General features: G+C 44.8%; 2 protein-coding genes across 2 annotated transcripts; one reads left to right on the plus strand and one right to left on the minus strand.

Moving 5' to 3' along the window:
• The first annotated feature begins 216 nt into the window (after positions 1–216).
• On the plus strand, positions 217–2,277 carry LOC123134393 (RNA exonuclease 4). The gene is made up of 7 exons (XM_044553653.1): positions 217–418; positions 530–681; positions 791–921; positions 1,079–1,248; positions 1,360–1,569; positions 1,675–1,755; positions 1,850–2,277. The coding sequence occupies exons 1-7, from the start codon at positions 384–386 to the stop codon at positions 2,076–2,078; spliced, it is 1,008 nt and encodes a 335-aa protein (XP_044409588.1). The 5' UTR covers positions 217–383; the 3' UTR covers positions 2,079–2,277.
• On the minus strand, positions 2,257–6,929 carry LOC123134394 (uncharacterized). The gene is made up of 2 exons (XM_044553654.1): positions 6,092–6,929; positions 2,257–2,822 (listed from the first exon to the last, which is right to left on the minus strand). Exons 1-2 carry the CDS (start codon positions 6,705–6,707, stop codon positions 2,506–2,508), a joined length of 933 nt encoding a protein of 310 aa, XP_044409589.1. The 5' UTR covers positions 6,708–6,929; the 3' UTR covers positions 2,257–2,505.
• Positions 6,930–21,366: the final 14,437 nt, after the last annotated feature.

Here is a 21,366-nt window from a genome sequence, read left to right on the forward strand (position 1 = left end):
TCACATACTTGTACATGCCTTGGCGCGTTAATTGTTTCTAGATGACACGGAACGTATAAGAGAACACCATCTTGTCATGCCCTGATCTGATATGAGATATTTAGATGCTTGTGCTGTTGTACACTGGGAGTCACGTAGGGATTTGAGTCTCTTATATTATGGGATATAGAGTGAGTATTAGGTACTAACAACGCCTGCATGCAGGTTTAGTTATTCCTCAGAATGGAGCAACGACAGTCTAGGGGGCTTTTTCTCGTGAAGGTTCCATCTCTGATCTCTCAACGAGGCTGGCCTATAAATAGGCGTTCCCATACTGCTCATCCTCGCCAACCTCGAGATCTGAGAGATCTTGATCGACCTGCAGGAAGAATCTGTGGAGCTCGATGGACAGCAGGAGGGAGTCCGCGGAGACCCTGAGGTAACAAAACGTTGAGAAACACCATTTTTTCTTGGCTAACTTCGTTGATAACCCCAGTTTAAGTCCACTTTCGATGCTTGCCTAACTGAAGCATGTCTGTGTGTGTACCAGGAACAAGTGCTCGGCGTGCTTCCGGCAGTACAACAAGATGGAGCACCTTGTGGAGCACATGAAGGTGTCGTATCACTCGGTCCACGAGCCCAAGTGCGGCGCCTGCAGGAAGCACTGCCGCTCCTTCGAGTCCCTCAGGGAGCACCTCATCGGTAAGCTACCAAACACATATCGATCTCTAGCTGCAAACATCTCTAGCTATGGCATCAACAGCAGCTGAACTGAACGCCGCTCCTTGTGATCTTGATCTTGGAAATGAAGGTCCGCTGCCCAAGGCGGAATGCGCGCGCGTCTTCAGCGCCCGGGGCTGCGGCATCTGCCTCAACATCTTCGATAGCCCTGCCGCCGCCAGATATCACCGTCAAGCCTGCCAGTACTCCCGCGCTGCTCCGGTAATTCATGTTCTCCATTCCGTTCAATCGCCACCATCGACCTCTTCTTAACATGCATGGATGCTAGAGCTCCCGGCCAACTTTTCACAGAAATGTTGGCGAGAGAGCAGAAATCAGAATCTGATGTCTCTCTTCTCCCTCACTTCTTTTTTCTCAGATGCCAAAGGGTGGCGCAGGTGGGCGTGCGGTTGCCATGGCCTGCAAGATGGTCGGAGGAGGGAGCGACGGCTCTGTGGACCTCTGCGCAAGAGTGTGCCTTATTGGAGAAGATGAGAACGTCATCTTCCAGACCTATGTAAAACCTACAGCTCCGGTCACAAACTACAGGTAGCTCACCTTGGAATCCATTACCAGTACTGCTTACTAGCTATACAAGGATCAACTAGATGGATTGTTTTCTGAAGTGCAAAAGATGAAGCTGACCATTTGGCTCTTCAGGTATGAGGTTACTGGGATAAGGCCCGAGTACCTGAGGGATGCAATGCCACTGAAACTTGTGCAGAGGAGGATCCAGGACATCCTGTGCAACGGGGAGCCGCTGTGGAAGATACGGCCGAGGAGCTATGGAAGGGCAAGGATCCTTGTTGGGCATATCGTGGACCATGACCTCGAGCGCCTAGGTTTGGAGTACCCAGCATTCATGATCAGGTACAGATCATTGCTCAGTGAGCTATAGTTTGTTCCTGCTATCTCTTCCTTAATTGCCTCGAAATTTTACTATTTTCTTAACATAATTTATCCATGGACGTGCAGGGACACCGCAAAGTACCCACCGCTGATGAAAACCAGCAAGCTGAGCAATACCCTGAAGTACCTCACACAAGCATATCTTGGGTATGTCACTTGATAACTGAGCTATAAAACAAACACTCTGAACCCTTTGGTCATTGCCTAATCCTCAAGGGATTGCCCTTCTATCCGGTTGTAGGTATGATGTCCATACTGGCATTCAGGATCCATACGAGGACTGCGTCGCGGCGATGAGGCTATATATCAGGATGAGATCACAAGCTCACCCGAGAGACTACGCCTCCGGTTCAGGGGAGGTGCAGAATAACTACCCGGCCTGGAGGCAGAGGGAGATGGAGAGGATGAGCCCAGAAGAACTCCTGGCACTTTCAGGATCAGACTACTACTGCTGGTGCCTGGACCCCTAGACTGATGATGAGCTAAAGAGAACAAGGCAGGGCTGGCCGACTGATGTTGGTTTGGTCATATTCCATCCGTAGTAATACCGACTACGTATGTCTAATTATCTTTGGACTTATGTATGGTGGGATTGAGTATAATATTGGTGATCAAGAGTTGTATGAGTCATATTTAAGAGCAATGATATATAGTAAGAGGCTTTCTACTTTGCTTTATGTATCTAGAAAATGACAAGCCCAGCTCAATAGCTACACAACACAGAGGCAGATAAACAGGCCTATAACAATGTTATACATATATAATGAAGGTACATTTTGTACAGCTTGTCAGACTATGTCAGTGTCAACATACATCATACCGCAGAAGATCATACCTGTGTAAATCAGTGATGATCTTGTATGTGCACAACTATAGAAATGCCTTGCATTTGTGTCACTAAACTTTAAGGGCTGTTTTAGCATCTGCCCGTGTCTCTGCCTGCTTGGGGTCTTTCTTATCCTTTTGACTCCTATTTAGCTTGATGAACTCAAGACACTGTCGAATGATTGTCAGCACGGTAAAATCTGTCCCAAAGTCATTCTTGATGACAGGGGGGTGGAGGAGGTTGGAGCCACTGTTGCTCCAGGTGTAGTTCTCGATGAAGTATACACAATCCGTCCTTGCCCTGAACGAAACCTCTCTTAGAAGCTCTTCAGCTTGCCTTACTGAACTCACGGACTTCTTAAAAGTCAATGCAATAATCAAATTAAGCCCTGTAAACAGATGTTAAGTAACAATTAGACTAAGCCTCGCTAACATATGAAATGAATAGTTATATATGTTGTTTGCAACATCCAGCCTAACTGATAACTTGGATTATCATCAACCGTAACTCCAAACACATCTAACTAGGACGTATACATATAGGATACTAGAAGGGTTGGGCGTGCTTCGCTGCGCCGCTGGTGTTGTTGAGATATCACAAAGATAAAAGTTGGTTTGGCACGTGAGGAAGATGATGAAGTGTTTTTTATAAGGCGGTGTTTTAGTGGGCTTTCTTGATGGTGAGATTCTGTGTTGTCTGCTAATCCACCAATACTTAGGCGGGCAAGTTTCTTGCATCGGTGGCTGTATGTACTATATTGTGTTACAATGTCACATGTTGGTGTTTTTTTAGATGGTGAGAGGGTGCACATGACTGATGTGTTTTTACAGGCTGGTTGTTACCGATTAATTTAAGAAACCGTTCAAAAATACTGAATCAAATCCAAAATTAAATACCTCAACTGAATGAGAGCTCGTCGAGAAATAGTTGACTCGGTCAAAATCATGAACCAAATCCAAAATTGAACACGTCAATTGAATGGGAGGGCTCCAAAATTAAGATGCATATTGAATTAAATACTCCCTCCGTTCCATAATTATTTTTGTGCCAGGACACTAACATGAAACGAATGAAGTAGCATATACCAGAGCATCCATGTGATTTATCAGTACAAAGCTTATCATCAAATAGTCAATCTTTTGATCACCAATAAAGGCTGTATCCCAAACCGCCGTGATTCATACATGCAAATGCAAGGAAAAGTGAGCATTCCAAATCATTGCAAATCCCTGATCTAAGAATATAACACAAGGAAACCAATAATAAGCTATTTAGTATATGTTGTTTGTAACATCCAACCAATTAAAAGGGATCAGCACCCACACTTAACTCCACATAAATCTCTTTTTGGGAGCTCCACATAAATTTGGCGGTTACAAAAGGAATTCTAGATCATAGCTTTTGTTTTGTTAATCCGCAAGATATACTCGATTGATCCGTAGAATGAATGCTACTCCCTCCGTTCCTAAATATAAGTCTTTGTAGACATTCCACTACGGACTACATACGGAGAAAAATGAGTGAGTCTACACTCTAAAATGCATCTATATACATCTGTATATGATCCATAGTGAAATCTCTACAAAGACTTATAGACTTATATTTAGGAACGGAGGGAGTACTATTTTATAGGTTGGGTTGGGCCGCAATTGCAAGCAGGGAATTCCCCACTCGTGCCCTCACGGGCTCAAGGGTCCATATATTACTAAACAGTAAAATGGAGCTAGCTAGGGCCTCACACAGCGATTTAAACTCATCAACCGTCCGATTGGTCTAACTAACGGAGCATATGTCATTGTCATCCCGCAGCGCCCTCTTCGGGCCTCTTTACCGCGTCACTTCAGCAAAGCAGGCCGGGACAACGTCAAATGGGCCGCTGCTCCGACGAATGACCTCGACGATTTGTGGTGAACCGGGCTAGCTACGTACAAGAATTCTCTCTCGAAAGAAAAATACGTACACGAAGCAACCCTAAAAAAGGGGCTATGTACAGGAAGCCGGCGCATCGATCGATGACACCTCTTCTCTCCCTCACCGAGGCGAGTTTCAGCGATCTGCTCCTCCTCCATTAGCCATCCTCTCCCCCAAATCTTTTGAGTCAACGCCTCTTGTCGTCGCTCGCTACCTCCGTCCTCTCACTGCCGAGGTGCCGATCGAGAGCGATGTCGTTTCTGTCCGTTAACATACGTGCCACTGCCAGTGCCGCCTCTTCCAGCAAGTTAGGATCACGACACGTCGACACCACCCGCTGTCTGGATAGCTGTGAACCTGTCGCCATTCCTTGCCATGGTTCTCTCCTTGCTGGCACCTTTACAGGTATACTAATCTCATCCACATCTCCTTGGACACCCTTCTAACTATCCCCACCATACACCACGACTTTGATTCTGCTAGGTTTGGGGTTGACACGAAATATATTTGTGTATTTTCATAGGTCGATGTGGGAATTGGCAGTCTTATTCCTCATGCCATCATGTTTTCTGTTATCAAATTTAGAAGGTTCTATTGTTATATATTTGTCATTTTGAGCAGTTACCAACTTCATGATTTTTCTTTTATTTACAGAAGTTAGTCTTATTGATCTTCCTTCCCTAAATTTATGTGTCTCCCGTTTCCATTAGTTGACATGTCACATAGAAGACAAATTCTCAGTTCCATGTATATGATTGAAGCTTTTACATCCATATTACATACTCCCTCCGTAAAGAAATATAAGAGCGTTTAGATCACTTAGCGTTTGATCTAAACGCTCTTATATTTCTTTATGGAGGGAGTATTTACATTGTACTGTAATAAATCTGTAGGTTAGGATCACGGTTAACAAAGTTATACTTTCTGAAAGCGTTGGCTTCTTGGGTTGCCACTTGCCGATAAATGTTAATGGAGTCAGAGGTGCCACGTCAAACATGAACCAGTGAACTTCTTTAGGAGATTCCATATATGCTAATCGGGTTCTGCGCTACTCTTTGCAGGTCAGCCACAAGGTAATGGCTGTTGATTTTGGCGTATTGACCCTGGCCATGTTAGACAGGTAAGTAAATTATTACTGTATGTGGAGATTGAATGGTGAAATTGCCATACAATCATATTTAATAGGTTTCATTCTTCAGGTTAGCCTCCCACGCATGTTGTCCTTTAATCATGTATATCATTTTTTGTGAGGTATTATGGTGTCATTTCATTCTTAATTATTTCATTCAGGAAAGTTTGGAGAATTTAGAGAAAAAAACAATGGTTTGGACAGAAGATATGATTTTTGCTAACCGCTAACTTTGTTTTCCAAAAGTTTGCCTGAGCAATGATGACCTCCCTTTGTTGTTTCCCCATTTCGTGAGACGTAGCATGTACAGCCGACGCCGCATGTGGCTACTGACCCCCCTGTTAACATGTAACCACTTGGTTTTTTCCTTCTTAGTGAAAAGGCAAACCCCCTGCCGTTTATATTCTAAAAAATCGTTTCCAGTCGATCACAAACTATGCATAAACATATTTGTATGAATACCTGTAATTCTATTGAAAATCTTAACAAAATGAACGGGCGCGGCATCGCGCGTCATCATGGTCTAGTAAACAGTACGACAAACCAGTCACGCGAATTCTCTCCGTCTCCAAAAAAAAAACGCGAAAAGGTCTAGAACCTTCTAGAAACCAACTGACCTTTCGCCCTCGCGGCGGCAGAGATCTCCGGCAGGCGCTTGATGGCCGCATTCCGCTCCTTGGCGGGCGCGTCGCATCGCAGCACCAGCACCACGCACTCCGGGTTCCCGCTGCTGATCGCGTCGTCGATTGCATCCCTCGTCAGCCTCGCCGCCTCAGGGAGCGGCGGCGCGTCCAGCAGCTCCACCACCGCCTCCTCCGCCCCCATTTCCCCGTCTGCGCCGGAGACCACCGCCTTCACCTTCAGCCGCTTCCTCGTGCTGTCGGACCCGCCGCCCGGCGGCGACGCCTCCGCGCGCAGCAGCAGCGGGCCCACCTCGCCGGCGAGCGCGCGGCACGCCGTGTTGACGAGCGAGCTCTTCCCGTGGGCCCGGAATCCCGTGATCAGGATGGACGGCGGCGGCGCGTCCTCGTCCCCCTGGTCGTCGCCGCCGTCGGCGCTGTCGCCGTCCTCGTTGCTGGAGACGAGGGCGGCGACGGCCTCGCGGATGTCCCGGCGGAGGGAGGAGACCGCGTCATCCCGCAGCAGGCGCGCCGCCGCGACGATCGCCAATGCGCCGGCGGCCGCCGCGGCGGCGATCTTCAGGAGGAGGGGCAGCTGCCGCGGCGCGGGCATTCGGGAGGAGGCGGCGGCGAGGCGCCCCTTCGTGGAAAGAGATTTTGCGAGCGGCTGTATCGGGAAGGGCGCATCGGTGTTACGTAGATTCGGTATTCCGTAAACGGCACAAGGCGTGGCGTAGTTTTGGGGGAAGGTTTGGGAGAATAAAGCTCTCTCTTCCGATGAAGCATTCGACCTGCAAGACGAGCACGAATAGAATATGGGCACGAGCTGCTGTCCTCTCTTTCCTTGCTTATGGGATTTCACGAGGGTCACGTCTGATTTGTCCCAATTTGTGAGACATGCTTTTCCTTCCAAGTTCCAAGAGTGCTTTCGTGGGTCTCTTCCCTCTTCCTCCCTCCCCCAATCCATCCATCCGCTCCTTTGGTTTGAAGGAATTTTGTAAAGATTTCATAGGATAGAATTTTTATAGGAAAAATTTCTTTACTGCTCTTTGGTTTGTAGGAATAGAATCTTATTCCTATGAAGGAATTCTTCCTATCCTTCACATTTCATAGGAGAATAAACATTAGTCTAGACTCAATGGAAAAAATCCTATGATGTAAAACAAAGGACATCTCATTTTCTATTCCTACTCGTAGGATTTGAGAAGCATGTCATCTCATTTCCTATAATTTTCCTATTACTATGATTCTCCTACCCTATGAACCAAAGCTTTCCCTTTTCAAAAGATGTTTTATAAAAGTTCATCAACAGTACAAAGCATCTCAAACATAATAAAAATCACATTAGAGTTTTGAGACCACCGGATGACCTCTACTGCCGTCAGAACACGCCGATGTCGCCGCTCTCCTACCGCATGACAGTCGGAAAGTCTTCGTGCATGTGCCCCTAAGGACAACATCCTGGAGCTGCAATCGTCGTCGTTGAACCCTTTACTAATTTTGAACCACCTAACACCAAATCTCAGCACATGACAGAAAGCCTAACCTCATTGTCCCAAGGAGACGGCATGAATCTACATCAGAGCTTGGTCGACTACGTCCAAACGGACAAACTCAGGGAAAATTGATGCCTAGAAGACAAACTCGAAGAAGAAGTGAAGCCATTCACCTAAACGCTGATGCGAGAACTGAAAAACTCTAACCTAAACTACTAACCAAAATGGAGGCACTAGGATTCTCCTCCCCGCCACTCGCCATCGAGCAGCAAGAAGAGAGGAGGCGAATCCACAAGCTCGCTAGTGAAGTCTAAGGAAAAAGTTTGCCATACCCGTCTAAGAATAGGGAAGAAAACGAGAGGAAATCTATATGATGCAGCACATATCACACACACACTTAATCTCGAAATACTCTGTAGATGCTTCGGATGTGCCTCTTTGGTTGTCGGGAAAACTAATTGAAGGACTAGCATAATCATGGACATATGGCCCATCTATAAAATACTTTCTCCCTTCGTTTGTTATAAGACTGTTTGAATATTTCAATATAGACTATATACAAAGTGAAATGAATGAACAAACACGCTTGAAAGCGTTCATGTACATCTGATTTAGGAAAAAAATATAACATTTTATTATAGTGAATGAAGGGAGTAATTTGGTAGGGTTCGCATGTATCCATGCTAGCGGTGCTACAATGTTGTATATGATGTCAAGCGACATCACATAAGTTGGATTAGCTACACTAATATGTTTGTATTTTATTGTTGTTTGTCTACGTACATATAAGTGATTTTTTTTCTGAATGTGTCTATGGATATATTTCTGAATGTGTCCTTATACTTGCAGAATACGTTCTGATTTTGGGATCAGCAAGATGAGGAGCTAAAAATACTTGTCTCAAGCGGGTATCGAAATAAATATTGTCTGATCATTGTCGGGAGATATAGTTTTTATGTTGAAGATATGTTTCTTCATATACTAAAAGATTCCACATAGTTTCCCTTCAGCTTGAAAACATTCGCACCTTGGATCCAGAAGGTTATCGATCACAGTATGCACACTGTTTATCTGGCCAAGAAGAGCCATAAATCCTCGTTCGTCTGGCTCATGACGCAATGCAAGTAATGCAAAGAATCTTCTTAGAGGAAATCTCGAGCTTCAAGCCCTCTGCAATATCATCGCGCTTTTGATGGGACTCAAATTCCTCAGTGAGAAAGAATGTTCAAGCCTATGCTCCCAACTCAACTTGAAGTTAGCATGCGCACGCAACGACTTCTTCAGTAGCAAATCACGGAAGATCCACAAGAGAAAGAGCACTTGGCCTCTGAACTCAATGCGCTTCATAATCGCACTCGGATGTTTCATCTTATCATTGATGAAAACAAGAAACACTTATGGAGAATTGCTTCGGAAGTTTTTCACCGAGAAGAAACTCACCAACACCGATATCAAAGAAATCTATTATTATATTGATAAGGGATTTCAGGTTGAAGATTTTCAAGAGCGCATTACACCTCCTTTGCCAGCACGTACTCCATCTACTGATCTGCTTTGGCTCAAACTCAAGAAACTGCTCAAAGAATCTGAAGCCACTTCCCCAACAATCAAGCCAAATGAAGGAAATTATGTGCCTCCAGTCGATCCGTTGCTTTCACAAATGTGCCCGGATCTTCTGCTCAGCCACACCCTATGAAGGAAATATGCCCTAGAGGCAATAATAAAGTTATTATTTATTTCCTTATATCATGATAAATGTTTATTATTCATGCTAGAATTGTATTAACCGGAAACATAATACATGTGTGAATACATAGACAAACAGAGTGTCACTAGTATGCCTCTACTTGACTAGCTCGTTAATCAAAGATGGTTATGTTTCCTAACCATGAACAATGAGTTGTTATTTGATTAACGAGGTCACATCATTAGTAGAATGATCTGATTGACATGACCCATTCCATTAGCTTAGCACCCGATCGTTTAGTATGTTGCTATTGCTTTCTTCATGACTTATACATGTTCCTATGACTATGAGATTATGCAACTCCCGTTTACCGGAGGAACACTTTGGGTACTACCAAACGTCACAACGTAACTGGGTGATTATAAAGGAGTACTACAGGTGTCTCCAATGGTCGATGTTGGGTTGGCGTATTTCGAGATTAGGATTTGTCACTCCGATTGTCGGAGAGGTATCTCTGGGCCCTCTCGGTAATACACATCACATAAAGCCTTGCAAGCATTACAACTAATATGTTAGTTGTGAGATGATGTATTACGGAACGAGTAAAGAGACTTGCCGGTAACGAGATTGAACTAGGTATTGGATACCGACGATCGAATCTCGGGCAAGTAACATACCGATGACAAAGGGAACAACGTATGTTGTTATGCGGTCTGACCGATAAAGATCTTCGTAGAATATGTAGGAGCCAATATGGGCATCCAGGTCCCGCTATTGGTTATTGACCAGAGACGTGTCTCGGTCATGTCTACATTGTTCTCGAACCCGTAGGGTCCGCACGCTTAAGGTTACGATGACAGTTATATTATGAGTTTATGCATTTTGATGTACCGAAGGTTGTTCGGAGTCCCGGATGTGATCACGGACATGACGAGGAGTCTCGAAATGGTCGAGACATAAAGATTGATATATTGGAAGTCTATGTTTGGACATCGGAAGTGTTCCGGGTGAAATCGGGATTTTACCGGGTTACCGGGAGGTTACCGGAACCCCCCGGGATCCATATGGGCCTTCATGGGCCTTAGTGGAAAGGTGAAAGGGCTGCCCACCAGGGCTGCGCGCCTCCCCCCTTCCCCTAGTCCTATTAGAACTAGGAGAGGTGGCCGGCCACCCTTCTCCTCTTTCCCCCTTTGGGGATTCCTAGTTGGAATAGGATTGGAGGGGAGTCCTACTCCCGGTAGGAGTAGGACTCCTCCTGCGCCACCTCCTCCTGGCCGGCGCCTCCTCCCCCCTTGGCTCCTTTATATACTGAGGCAGGGGCACCTCTAAACACACAAGTTGACACAAGTTGATCCACGTGATCGATTCCTTAGCCGTGTGCGGTGCCCCCTGCCACCATATTCCTCGATAATACTGTAGCGGAGTTTAGGCGAAGCCCTGCTGCTGTAGTTCATCAAGATCGTCACCACGCCGTCGTGCTGACGAAACTCTTCTCCGACACTTTGCTGGATCGGAGTCCGGGGATCGTCATCGAGCTGAACGTGTGCTCGAACTCGGAGGTGCCGTAGTTTCGGTGCTTGATCGGTTGGATCGTGAAGACGTACGACTACTTCCTCTACGTCGTGTCATCGCTTCCGCAGTCGGTCTCCGTTGGGTACGTAGACAACACTCTCCTCTCGTTGCTATGCATCACATGATCCTGTGTGCGCGTAGGAATTTTTTTGAAATTACTACGAAACCCAACAGTGGTATCAGAGCCTGGTTATTGATGTTGATGTTATATGCACGAGTAGAACACAAGTGAGTTGTGGACGATACAAGTCATACTGCCTACCAGCATGTCACACTTTGGTTCGGCGGTATTGTTGGACGAGACGACCCGGACCAACCTTACGCGTACGCTTACGCGAGACCGGTTCCCTCGACGTGCTTTGCACAGAGATGGCTTGCGGGCGACTGTCTCTCCAACTTTAGTTGAACCAAGTATGGCTACGCCCGGTCCTTGCGAAGGTTAAAACGGAGTCTATTTGACAAACTATCGTTGTGGTTTTGATGCGTAGGTGAGATTGGTTCTTACTTAAGCCCGTAGCAGCCACGTAAAACATGCAACAACAAAGTAGAGGGCGTCTAACTTGTTTTTGCAGGGCATGTTATGATGTGATATGGTCAAGGCATGATGCTGAATTTTATTGTATGAGATGATCATGTTTTGTAACCGAGTTATCGGCAACTGGCAGGAGCCATATGGTTGTCGCTTTATTGTATGCAATGCAATCGCGATGTAATGCTTTACTTTATTACTAAACGGTAGTGATAGTCGTGGAAGCATAAGATTGGCGAGACGACAACGATGCTACGATGGAGATCAAGGTGTCGCGCCGGTGACGATGGTGATCATGACAGTGCTTCGGAGATGGAGATCACAAGCACAAGATGATGATGACCATATCATATCACTTATATTGATTGCATGTGATGTTTATCTTTTTATGCATCTTATCTTGCTTTGATTGACGGTAGCATTATAAGATGATCTCTCACTAAATTATCAAGAAGTGTTCTCCCTGAGTATGCACCGTTGCCAAAGTTCGTCGTGCCCAGACACCACGTGATGATCGGGTGTGATAAGCTCTACGTCCATCTACAACGGGTGCAAGCCAGTTTTGCACACGCAGAATACTCAGGTTAAACTTGACGAGCCTAGCATATGCAGATATGGCCTCGGAACACGGAGACCGAAAGGTCGAGCGTGAATCATATAGTAGATATGATCAACATAACGATGTTCACCATTGAAAACTACTCCATCTCACGTGATGATCGGTCATGGTTTAGTTGATTTGGATCACGTAATCACTTAGAGGATTAGAGGGATGTCTATCTAAGTGGGAGTTCTTAAATAATATGATTAATTGAACTTAAATTTATCATGAACTTAGTCCTGGTAGTATTTTGCAAATCATGTTGTAGATCAATAGCTCGCGTTGTTGCTTCCCTGTGTTTATTTTGATATGTTCCTAGAGAAAATTGTGTTGAAAAATGTTAGTAGCAATGTTGCGGATTTGATCCGTGATCTAAGGTTAAATCCTCATTGCTGCACAGAAGAATTATGTCCTTAATGCACCGCTAGATGACGGACCTATTGCAGGAGCAAATGCAGACGTTATGAACGTTTTGCTAGCTCAATATGATGACTACTTGATAGTTTAAGTGCACCATGCTTAACGGCTTAGAATCGGGACTTCAAAGACGTTTTGAATGTCATGGACCATATGAGATGTTCCAGGAGTTGAAGCTAATATTTCAAGCAAATACCCGAGTTGAGAGATATGAAGTCTCCAACAAGTTCTATAGCTAAAAGATGGAGGAGAATCGCTCAACTAGTGAGCATGTGCTCAGATTGTCTGAGTACTACAATCGCTTGAATCAAGTGGGAGTTAATCTTCCAGATAAGATAGTGATTGACAGAATTCTTTAGTCACCATCACCAAGTTAGTAGAACTTCGTGATGAACTATGACATGCAAGGGATAACGGAAACGATTCCCAAGCTCTTCGTAATGCGGAAATTGACGAAGGTAGAAATCGACAAAAACATCAAGTGTTGATGGTAGACAAGACCACTAGTTTCAAGAAAAGGGGCAGAAAGGAAGAAGGGGAACTTCAAGAAGAACAGCAAGCAAGTTGCTGCTCAAGTGAAGAAGCCCAAGTCTGATCCTAAGCCTGAGACTAAGTGTTTCTACTGCAAAGGGACTGGTCACTGGAAGCGGATCTACCCCAAGTGATTGGCGGATAAGAAGGATGGCAAAGTGAACATAAGTATATTTGATATACATGTTATTGATGTGTACTTTACTAGTGTTTATCGCAAACCCTCAGTATTTGATACTAGTTCAGTTGCTAAGATTAGTAACTCGAAACGGGAGTTGCAGAATAAACAGAGACTAGTTAAGGGTGAAGTGACGATGTGTGTTGGAAGTGGTTCCAAGATTGATATGATCATCGTCACACACTCCCTATACTTTCGGGATTAGTGTTGAACCTAAATAAGTGTTATTTGGTGTTTGCGTTGAGCATGAATATGATTCGATCATGTTTATTGTAATACGATTATTCATTTAAGTAAGAGAATAAATTGTTGTTCTGTTTACATGAATAGAACCTTATATGGTTACACACCCAATGAAAATAGTTTGTTGGATCTCGATCGTAGTGATACACATAATCATAATATTGAAACCAAAAGATGCAAAGTTAATAATGATAAGTGCAACTTGTTTGTAGCACTGCCGTTTAGGTCATATTGGTGTAAAGCGCATGAAGAAACTCCATACTGATGGAATTTTGGAATCACTTGATTATGAATCACTTGATGCTTGCGAACTGTGCCTTTTGGGCAAGATGACTAAAACTCCGTTCTCCGGAACAATGGAACGAGCTACTGACTTATTGGAAATAATACATACCGATGTATGCGATCCAATGAGTGCTGATACTCGTGGCAAGCATCGTTGTTTTCTGACCTTCACAAGATGATTTGAGCAGATATGGATATATCTACTTGATGAAACATAAGTCTGAAATAGTTGAAAGGTTCAAAGAATTTCAAAGTGAAGTGGAAAAATCATCGTAACAAGAAAATAAAGTTTCTGCGATCTGATCGCGGAGACAAATATTTGAGTTACGAGTTTGGTCTTCAATTAAAACAATGTGGAATAGTTTCACAGCTCACGCCACCTGGAACACCACATCGTTATGGTGTGTCCGAACGTCGTAACCGCACTTTATTTGATATAGTGCGATCTATGATATCTCTTTACCACTATCGTTTTGGGGTTATGCATTAGAGACAACTGCATTCACATTTTTAAAAGAGGGCACCATCTAAATCCGTTGAGACGACACTGTATGAACTATGGTTTAGCAGTAAACCTAAGCTGTTGTTTCTTAAAGTTTGGGGCTGCGATGTGAAAAAGTTTCATCCTGATAAGCTCGAACCCAAATCGGAGAAGTGCGTCTTCATAGAATACCCAAAGGAAATTGTTGGGTACACCTTCTATCACAGATCCGAAGGCAAGACATTCGTTGCTAAAATGGATCCTTTCCAGAGAAGGAGTTTCTCTCGAAAGAAGTGAGTGGGAGGAGAGTAGAACTTGATGAGGTAATTATACCTTCTCCCTTATTGGAAAGTAGTTCATCACAGAAATCAGTTCCAGTGATTCCTACACCAATAAGTGAGGAAGTTAATGATGATGATCATCAAACTTCAGATCAAGTTACTACCAAACCTCGTAGGTCTTCCAGAGTAAGATCCGCACCAGAGTGGTACGGTAATCATGTTCTGGAAGTCATGTTACTAGACCATGATGAACCTACAAACTATGAGGAAGCAATGATGAGCCCAGATTCCAGGAAATGGCTTGAGGCCATGAAATCTGAGATATGATCCATGTATGAGAACAAAGTGTAGACTTTGATTGACTTGCCCGATGATCGGTGAGTCATTAAGAATAAATGGATCTTCAAGAGGAAGACGGACGTTGATAGTAGTGTTACTATCTACAAAGCTAGACTTGTCGAAAAAGGTTTTTGACAAAGTTCAAAGTGTTGAATACGATGAGATTTTCTTACTCGTATCGATGCTTAAAAGTCTGTCCGAATCATGTTAGCAATTGCCGCATTTTATGATTATGAAATTTGGCAGATGGATGTCAAAACTGCATTCCTGAATGGATTTCTGGAAGAAGAGTTGTATATGATGCAACCGGAAGGTTTTGTCGATCCAAAGGGAGCTAACAAAGTGTGCAAGCTCCAGCAATCCATTTATGGACTGGTGCAAGAATCTCGGAGTTGGAATATACGCTTTGATAAAGTTGATCAAAGCATATAGTTTTTGTACAGACTTACGGTGAAGCCTGTATTTACAAGAAAGTGAGTGGGAGCACTACAACATTTCTGATAAGTATATGTGAATGACATATTGTTGATCGGAAATAATGTAGAATTATTCTGCAAAGCATGAAAGGATACTTGAATAAAAGTTTTTTCAAAGAAAGACCTTGGTGAAGCTGCTTACACATTGAGCATCAAGATCTATATAGATAGATGAATACGCTTGATAAGATTTTTCAATGAATACATACCTTGATAAATTTTTGAAATAGTTCAAAATGGAACAGTCAAAGAAGGAGTTCTTGCCTGTGTTGCAAGGTGTGAAGTTGAGTAAGACTCAAAGCCCGACCACGGCAGAAAATAGAAAGAGAATGAAAGTCATTCCCTATGCCTCAGTCATAGGTTCTATAAAATATGCCATGCTGTATACCAGATCTATTGTATGCCATACCACTGAGTTTGGCAAGGGAGTACAATAGTGATCTAGGAGTAGATCACTGGAGAGCGGTTAAAATTGTCCTTAGTGGAATAAGGATATGTTTCTCGATTATGGAAAAAGGTTCGTCGTAAAGGGTTATGCCGATGCAAGTTTGACACTAATCTAGATGACTCTAAGTCTCGATCTAGATACATATTGAAAGTGGGAGCAATTAGCTAGAGTAGCTCCATGCAGAGCATTGTTGACATAGAAATTTGCAAAATACATGAGGATCTGAATGTGGCAGACCCGTTGACTAAGATTCTCTCACAAGCAAAACATGATCACACCTTAGTACTCCTTGGGTGTTAATCACATAGCGATGTGAACTAGATTACTGAATCTAGTAAACCCTTTGGGTGTTGGTCACATAGCGATGTGAACTATGGGTGTTAATCACATGGTGATGTGAACTATTGCTGTTAAATCACATGGCGATGTGAACTAGATTATTGACTCTAGTGCAAGTGGGAGACTGAAGGAAATATGCCCTAGAGGCAATAATAAAGTTATTATTTATTTCCTTATATCATGATAAATGTTTATTATTCATGCTAGAATTGTATTAACCGGAAACATAATACATGTGTGAATACATAGACAAACAGAGTGTCACTAGTATGCCTCTACTTGACTAGCTCGTTAATCAAAGATGGTTATGTTTCCTAACCATGAACAATGAGTTGTTATTTGATTAACGAGGTCACATCATTAGTAGAATGATCTGATTGACATGACCCATTCCATTAGCTTAGCACCCGATCGTTTAGTATGTTGCTATTGCTTTCTTCATGACTTATACATGTTCCTATGACTATGAGATTATGCAACTCCCGTTTACCGGAGGAACACTTTGGGTACTACCAAACGTCACAACGTAACTGGGTGATTATAAAGGAGTACTACAGGTGTCTCCAATGGTCGATGTTGGGTTGGCGTATTTCGAGATTAGGATTTGTCACTCCGATTGTCGGAGAGGTATCTCTGGGCCCTCTCGGTAATACACATCACATAAAGCCTTGCAAGCATTACAACTAATATGTTAGTTGTGAGATGATGTATTACGGAACGAGTAAAGAGACTTGCCGGTAACGAGATTGAACTAGGTATTGGATACCGACGATCGAATCTCGGGCAAGTAACATACCGATGACAAAGGGAACAACGTATGTTGTTATGCGGTCTGACCGATAAAGATCTTCGTAGAATATGTAGGAGCCAATATGGGCATCCAGGTCCCGCTATTGGTTATTGACCAGAGACGTGTCTCGGTCATGTCTACATTGTTCTCGAACCCGTAGGGTCCGCACGCTTAAGGTTACGATGACAGTTATATTATGAGTTTATGCATTTTGATGTACCGAAGGTTGTTCGGAGTCCCGGATGTGATCACGGACATGAAGAGGAGTCTCGAAATGGTCGAGACATAAAGATTGATATATTGGAAGTCTATGTTTGGACATCGGAAGTGTTCCGGGTGAAATCGGGATTTTACCGGGTTACCGGGAGGTTACCGGAACCCCCCGGGATCCATATGGGCCTTCATGGGCCTTAGTGGAAAGGTGAAAGGGCTGCCCACCAGGGCTGCGCGCCTCCCCCCTTCCCCTAGTCCTATTAGGACTAGGAGAGGTGGCCGGCCACCCTTCTCCTCTTTCCCCCTTTGGGGATTCCTAGTTGGAATAGGATTGGAGGGGAGTCCTACTCCCGGTAGGAGTAGGACTCCTCCTGCGCCACCTCCTCCTGGCCGGCGCCTCCTCCCCCCCTTGGCTCCTTTATATACTGAGGCAGGGGCACCTCTAAACACACAAGTTGACACAAGTTGATCCACGTGATCGATTCCTTAGCCGTGTGCGGTGCCCCCTGCCACCATATTCCTCGATAATACTGTAGCGGAGTTTAGGCGAAGCCCTGCTGCTGTAGTTCATCAAGATCGTCACCACGCCGTCGTGCTGACGAAACTCTTCTCCGACACTTTGCTGGATCGGAGTCCGGGGATCGTCATCGAGCTGAACGTGTGCTCGAACTCGGAGGTGCCGTAGTTTCGGTGCTTGATCGGTTGGATCGTGAAGACGTACGACTACTTCCTCTACGTCGTGTCATCGCTTCCGCAGTCGGTCTCCGTTGGGTACGTAGACAACACTCTCCTCTCGTTGCTATGCATCACATGATCCTGTGTGCGCGTAGGAAATTTTTTGAAATTACTACGAAACCCAACACCCTATTCCTCACAAAAATCAAGCCCATGCTGCTAACGATGGAGAAATTCTTGAACCACCAATCACCTCTTAAGACGAAGAACTTGCTTATGAATCTGATGGCTCTAGTGAAGACACTTCGGGCAACGCCTCTGATTCTGCGCTTCCTGCTTAGCTCTTGTCGTTCGACACCTTTTTGCCACTTGTTGACAAAAAGGGGGAGAATTACATCAAGTTCTGATAGATTTGCTTGACTATTTTGTTTGGTTGTGTTTTCTATCGAGTTTGCAACACTTGTCTTTCGTTATGATTTCTTGACGTGTTGTAAAACTCCCGTAAACTTCTGATCTATAATATTAATAACACCCTCCCCCATCTGCATTAAGTCTTTCGAGAATCTACTTTGCAGGCGGAGTTTTTATCAGAAGTTACAAATGATTGCACTATTAATGGATATTTCTTCAGTGCAAATTCATTATTCTTGATGATTTGAAATGTATCTCCATCGATTCTCTTCTAACACATGCAAGAAATTGAACTTCAACTCTTATATCCATGCATATATTTAGGGGGGGGGCATTTATCTTCAAGACAAGTAATATGTGTTCACTTTCGTCCACTACTATTCACTTATCTATCCTCACTTCGATGATTTTTTTTCAACAATCGTCCAAAAAGGGGGACATTATTGCTGCAATAGTTTGCCTCCTTGTTATCGGTGTAAAAACCGACAAACCTCGTGGTAGGATGTCTCGAGCTGTGGATCTCGGATCGAGGGTAAAAGGAATGAAGGAGACGATATTTACCCATGTTCGGACCCTCTCTATGGAGGTAAAACCCCATGTCATGCCTTTGTTTATATTGATGAAGATGTATCAAATACATAGTTGATCTACTCGAGATCATAATGTGTGGTCTAACTCTAGGGCTAGGTGAATGATATTGTGTTGATGTCCCCTCTACGGGCTAAACCCTACGGCTTATATACACGCCAGGGAGGGTATCTAGGGTTACAAGGTTTCTATCTAGGAACAAGGCGGCAGGAGAAATCTTGGAGTAGACATCAAGTCTTCGGTGGAGGCAGTCTTGATCACGCCTCCTGCGTACGACCTCTGGAGTCCATCTTGATCATGAATGAGGGCTCGTCGGCCCAACCATAGGATCATGGGCCGACTAGGTTAGCACCCCCTTATCCAGGACACCGTCAGTAGCCATTGAATAGGTCTTCAATGCCGAAGACAACTTTGATGGACTTTGGCTCGACAAGCAAGTTCCCCTCTAAGGGGTCTTCAAACATCAATGGTCCTGCCAGGTGGATCCAGACCGGCCGCACGTGGCTCTAGTTCCTGACCTTGGCAACCACGCCTTTACGGGGAAGCAAGCCGCTTTATGGAAAAACATCAAAGCGTTAGTCTCTTCCCCTTTATATTCATGGGCTAGTTGCGTCGATTTACCGCATCGGCCCAACCCTTTCTTTCTGAGCCAATCGCACTAGTGTCCCCTTCTCTCAAGTCCATCCTCTAGAGTTCTCATGGCGAGTGATGCATGCTCCTCAAGGCGCCGTCACGGCCCGATTAGAGGTGATTGTGGCAGTTGCGCAGTCTCGCGCCTTCATCTGGAGCGATTAGCCAAGCAAGGTTATCTGCTAGATTCAGATCTAACTGCGACCCATGCAAGATTGATATCCATGAACGGTCAAGTACACGCAGAGAATCACCCATCCCCTTAAGAGGGCGAGAGGGTATGTTTCATCTCCTTTTTACTTAGGGTTTCCTATTCACCCCTTCCTCCAGGGTCTGTTAGAGTTTTACGTATTGTAGCTTCATCACCTCACCCCAGTGCTATTCTACATATTGCGGGGTACCTTGCCCTCTGTGAGATGCACCTCGGATGCAAGGCACACTTTGAGCTGTGGCGGAGGTATTTCTGCATAATGCTCTGCTCTCCAACCGAGAAGTTATATGAGGTCAGGGCAGCCAAAGTCTATCGCATCGAGAAGACAGAATACCTGCCCGACTCACCTTGGGAAGATACTGACATCTGGCCAGCCGAATGGTTTTATATAGACAACGTCCCTCTCATGGAGCCAGTTCGGCCAGGACTCCCCTTGTTCTCTATGGAGCCCCCGAAGAGGCGGTACAACTAGAGGCCAAAGAGCCCGGCCTCAGAGCAAAGTGCCAAGTTAACCAAACTGGTGGCTCAAGTGACACAGCTAACACACACCGATCTAACCATTATTGACGTAATGACCACGATGATAGAACGAAGAGTCCAACCACTTAGGTAGTGCCCCCACTTGACGTTTGAGTTCAATGGGACCGATGATTCTTCACAAACCATTCAAGAAAGTTTCTACGACCAAGCAACCTTTGGAACAACGCTGGCCAGGATCTATCAAGGGACGGCGAGGACTTCACTCGACGACAGTTTCACGATGGACTGTCTTATTACAATCCCCCGAAATAGTAAGTTCATTCCTGACCTCCTCGTTTTCCTCGAGTTTATCTTAGCATCTGACCCACCTTGTACGGCTCTTTGAGCAGACGTAGAGGCATTAGCTTGAGGGCGTAAGCAGTCCGACACCCGAGCCAGAGCCGCATTGTCGAGCAGAGGATCCCCTATTCAATGAGGACGAAGATCTAGCCCTTGTTTACAAAGGGAGAAAGTTTTTCCTGGAGAGCCTTGATGGCTCAAGGGTAGCCATTACCCCCGACACATCGGGGAAGAGGCCAACTTCATCGATAACGCTCCTTTCCTCTGTCGAAAGAGAGACACTCGTCCTCCATACTGTAGTCGTCTGACTTCTCCTCCAAAGGGGCGGCGCTCCAAATGCCCACACAGAGAAACGGCTCCGCAAGGAAGGCCCCTGCAAGAGGTGCAAGAAGCTCAAGCCGAGGTAACAGGAGCGGGCGAAAGTGCCCCATCAATTACCAGGTAATTTTTGATTTACTGCCAGTGCAAAGATATTTCGGATATTAACTTAGCCAATCATCTTGAAGACAATCCTCAACAACAAGTGCGAGAATTGAGGGAGCTGTGGCCTTGTCCAGGGAGGCAAAAGCTCATGCCTATGCGGGGATCGCATGCGGGGCCCCTCAACTCGAGGACTTGGCGACCAGCTTGGCTACCCAGTCTGAGATCCAATGTGCCGTGAATTACAGTCGACGAAAAACTTCTTTAAGGAATTTGTCCTTCTCGGGTCAGGAGTTCAATTCCCTAAGCGTGGTAGATGCTTATCTCGAGGCAGCCTGAGGTGCCTTTGATCAATCGATGGACGTCTTGTCACGGGGCTTGCAGGTAAGAATTTACATGAATTCTTCGTACTTCAGGATTTCGTGTATTTGTTCGAGGACAAATAGGACTACCAATTACGATAGTAGCCCCTAAGGCTTGGTGTGGGCTCCTGGTACCATACCACGGTTTGAATAATAATCATTGTCAGCTGCCTTTTAACAAGAGGCTCTACAGAAGAATGATCAGTTGACTGAGGCGCTGGCCCAAACAAAGGGGAAGCTAGACGCCTCT

This window comes from Triticum aestivum, chromosome 6B, assembly GCF_018294505.1.
Source record: "Triticum aestivum cultivar Chinese Spring chromosome 6B, IWGSC CS RefSeq v2.1, whole genome shotgun sequence".
NCBI classification, from domain to species: domain Eukaryota; kingdom Viridiplantae; phylum Streptophyta; class Magnoliopsida; order Poales; family Poaceae; genus Triticum; species Triticum aestivum.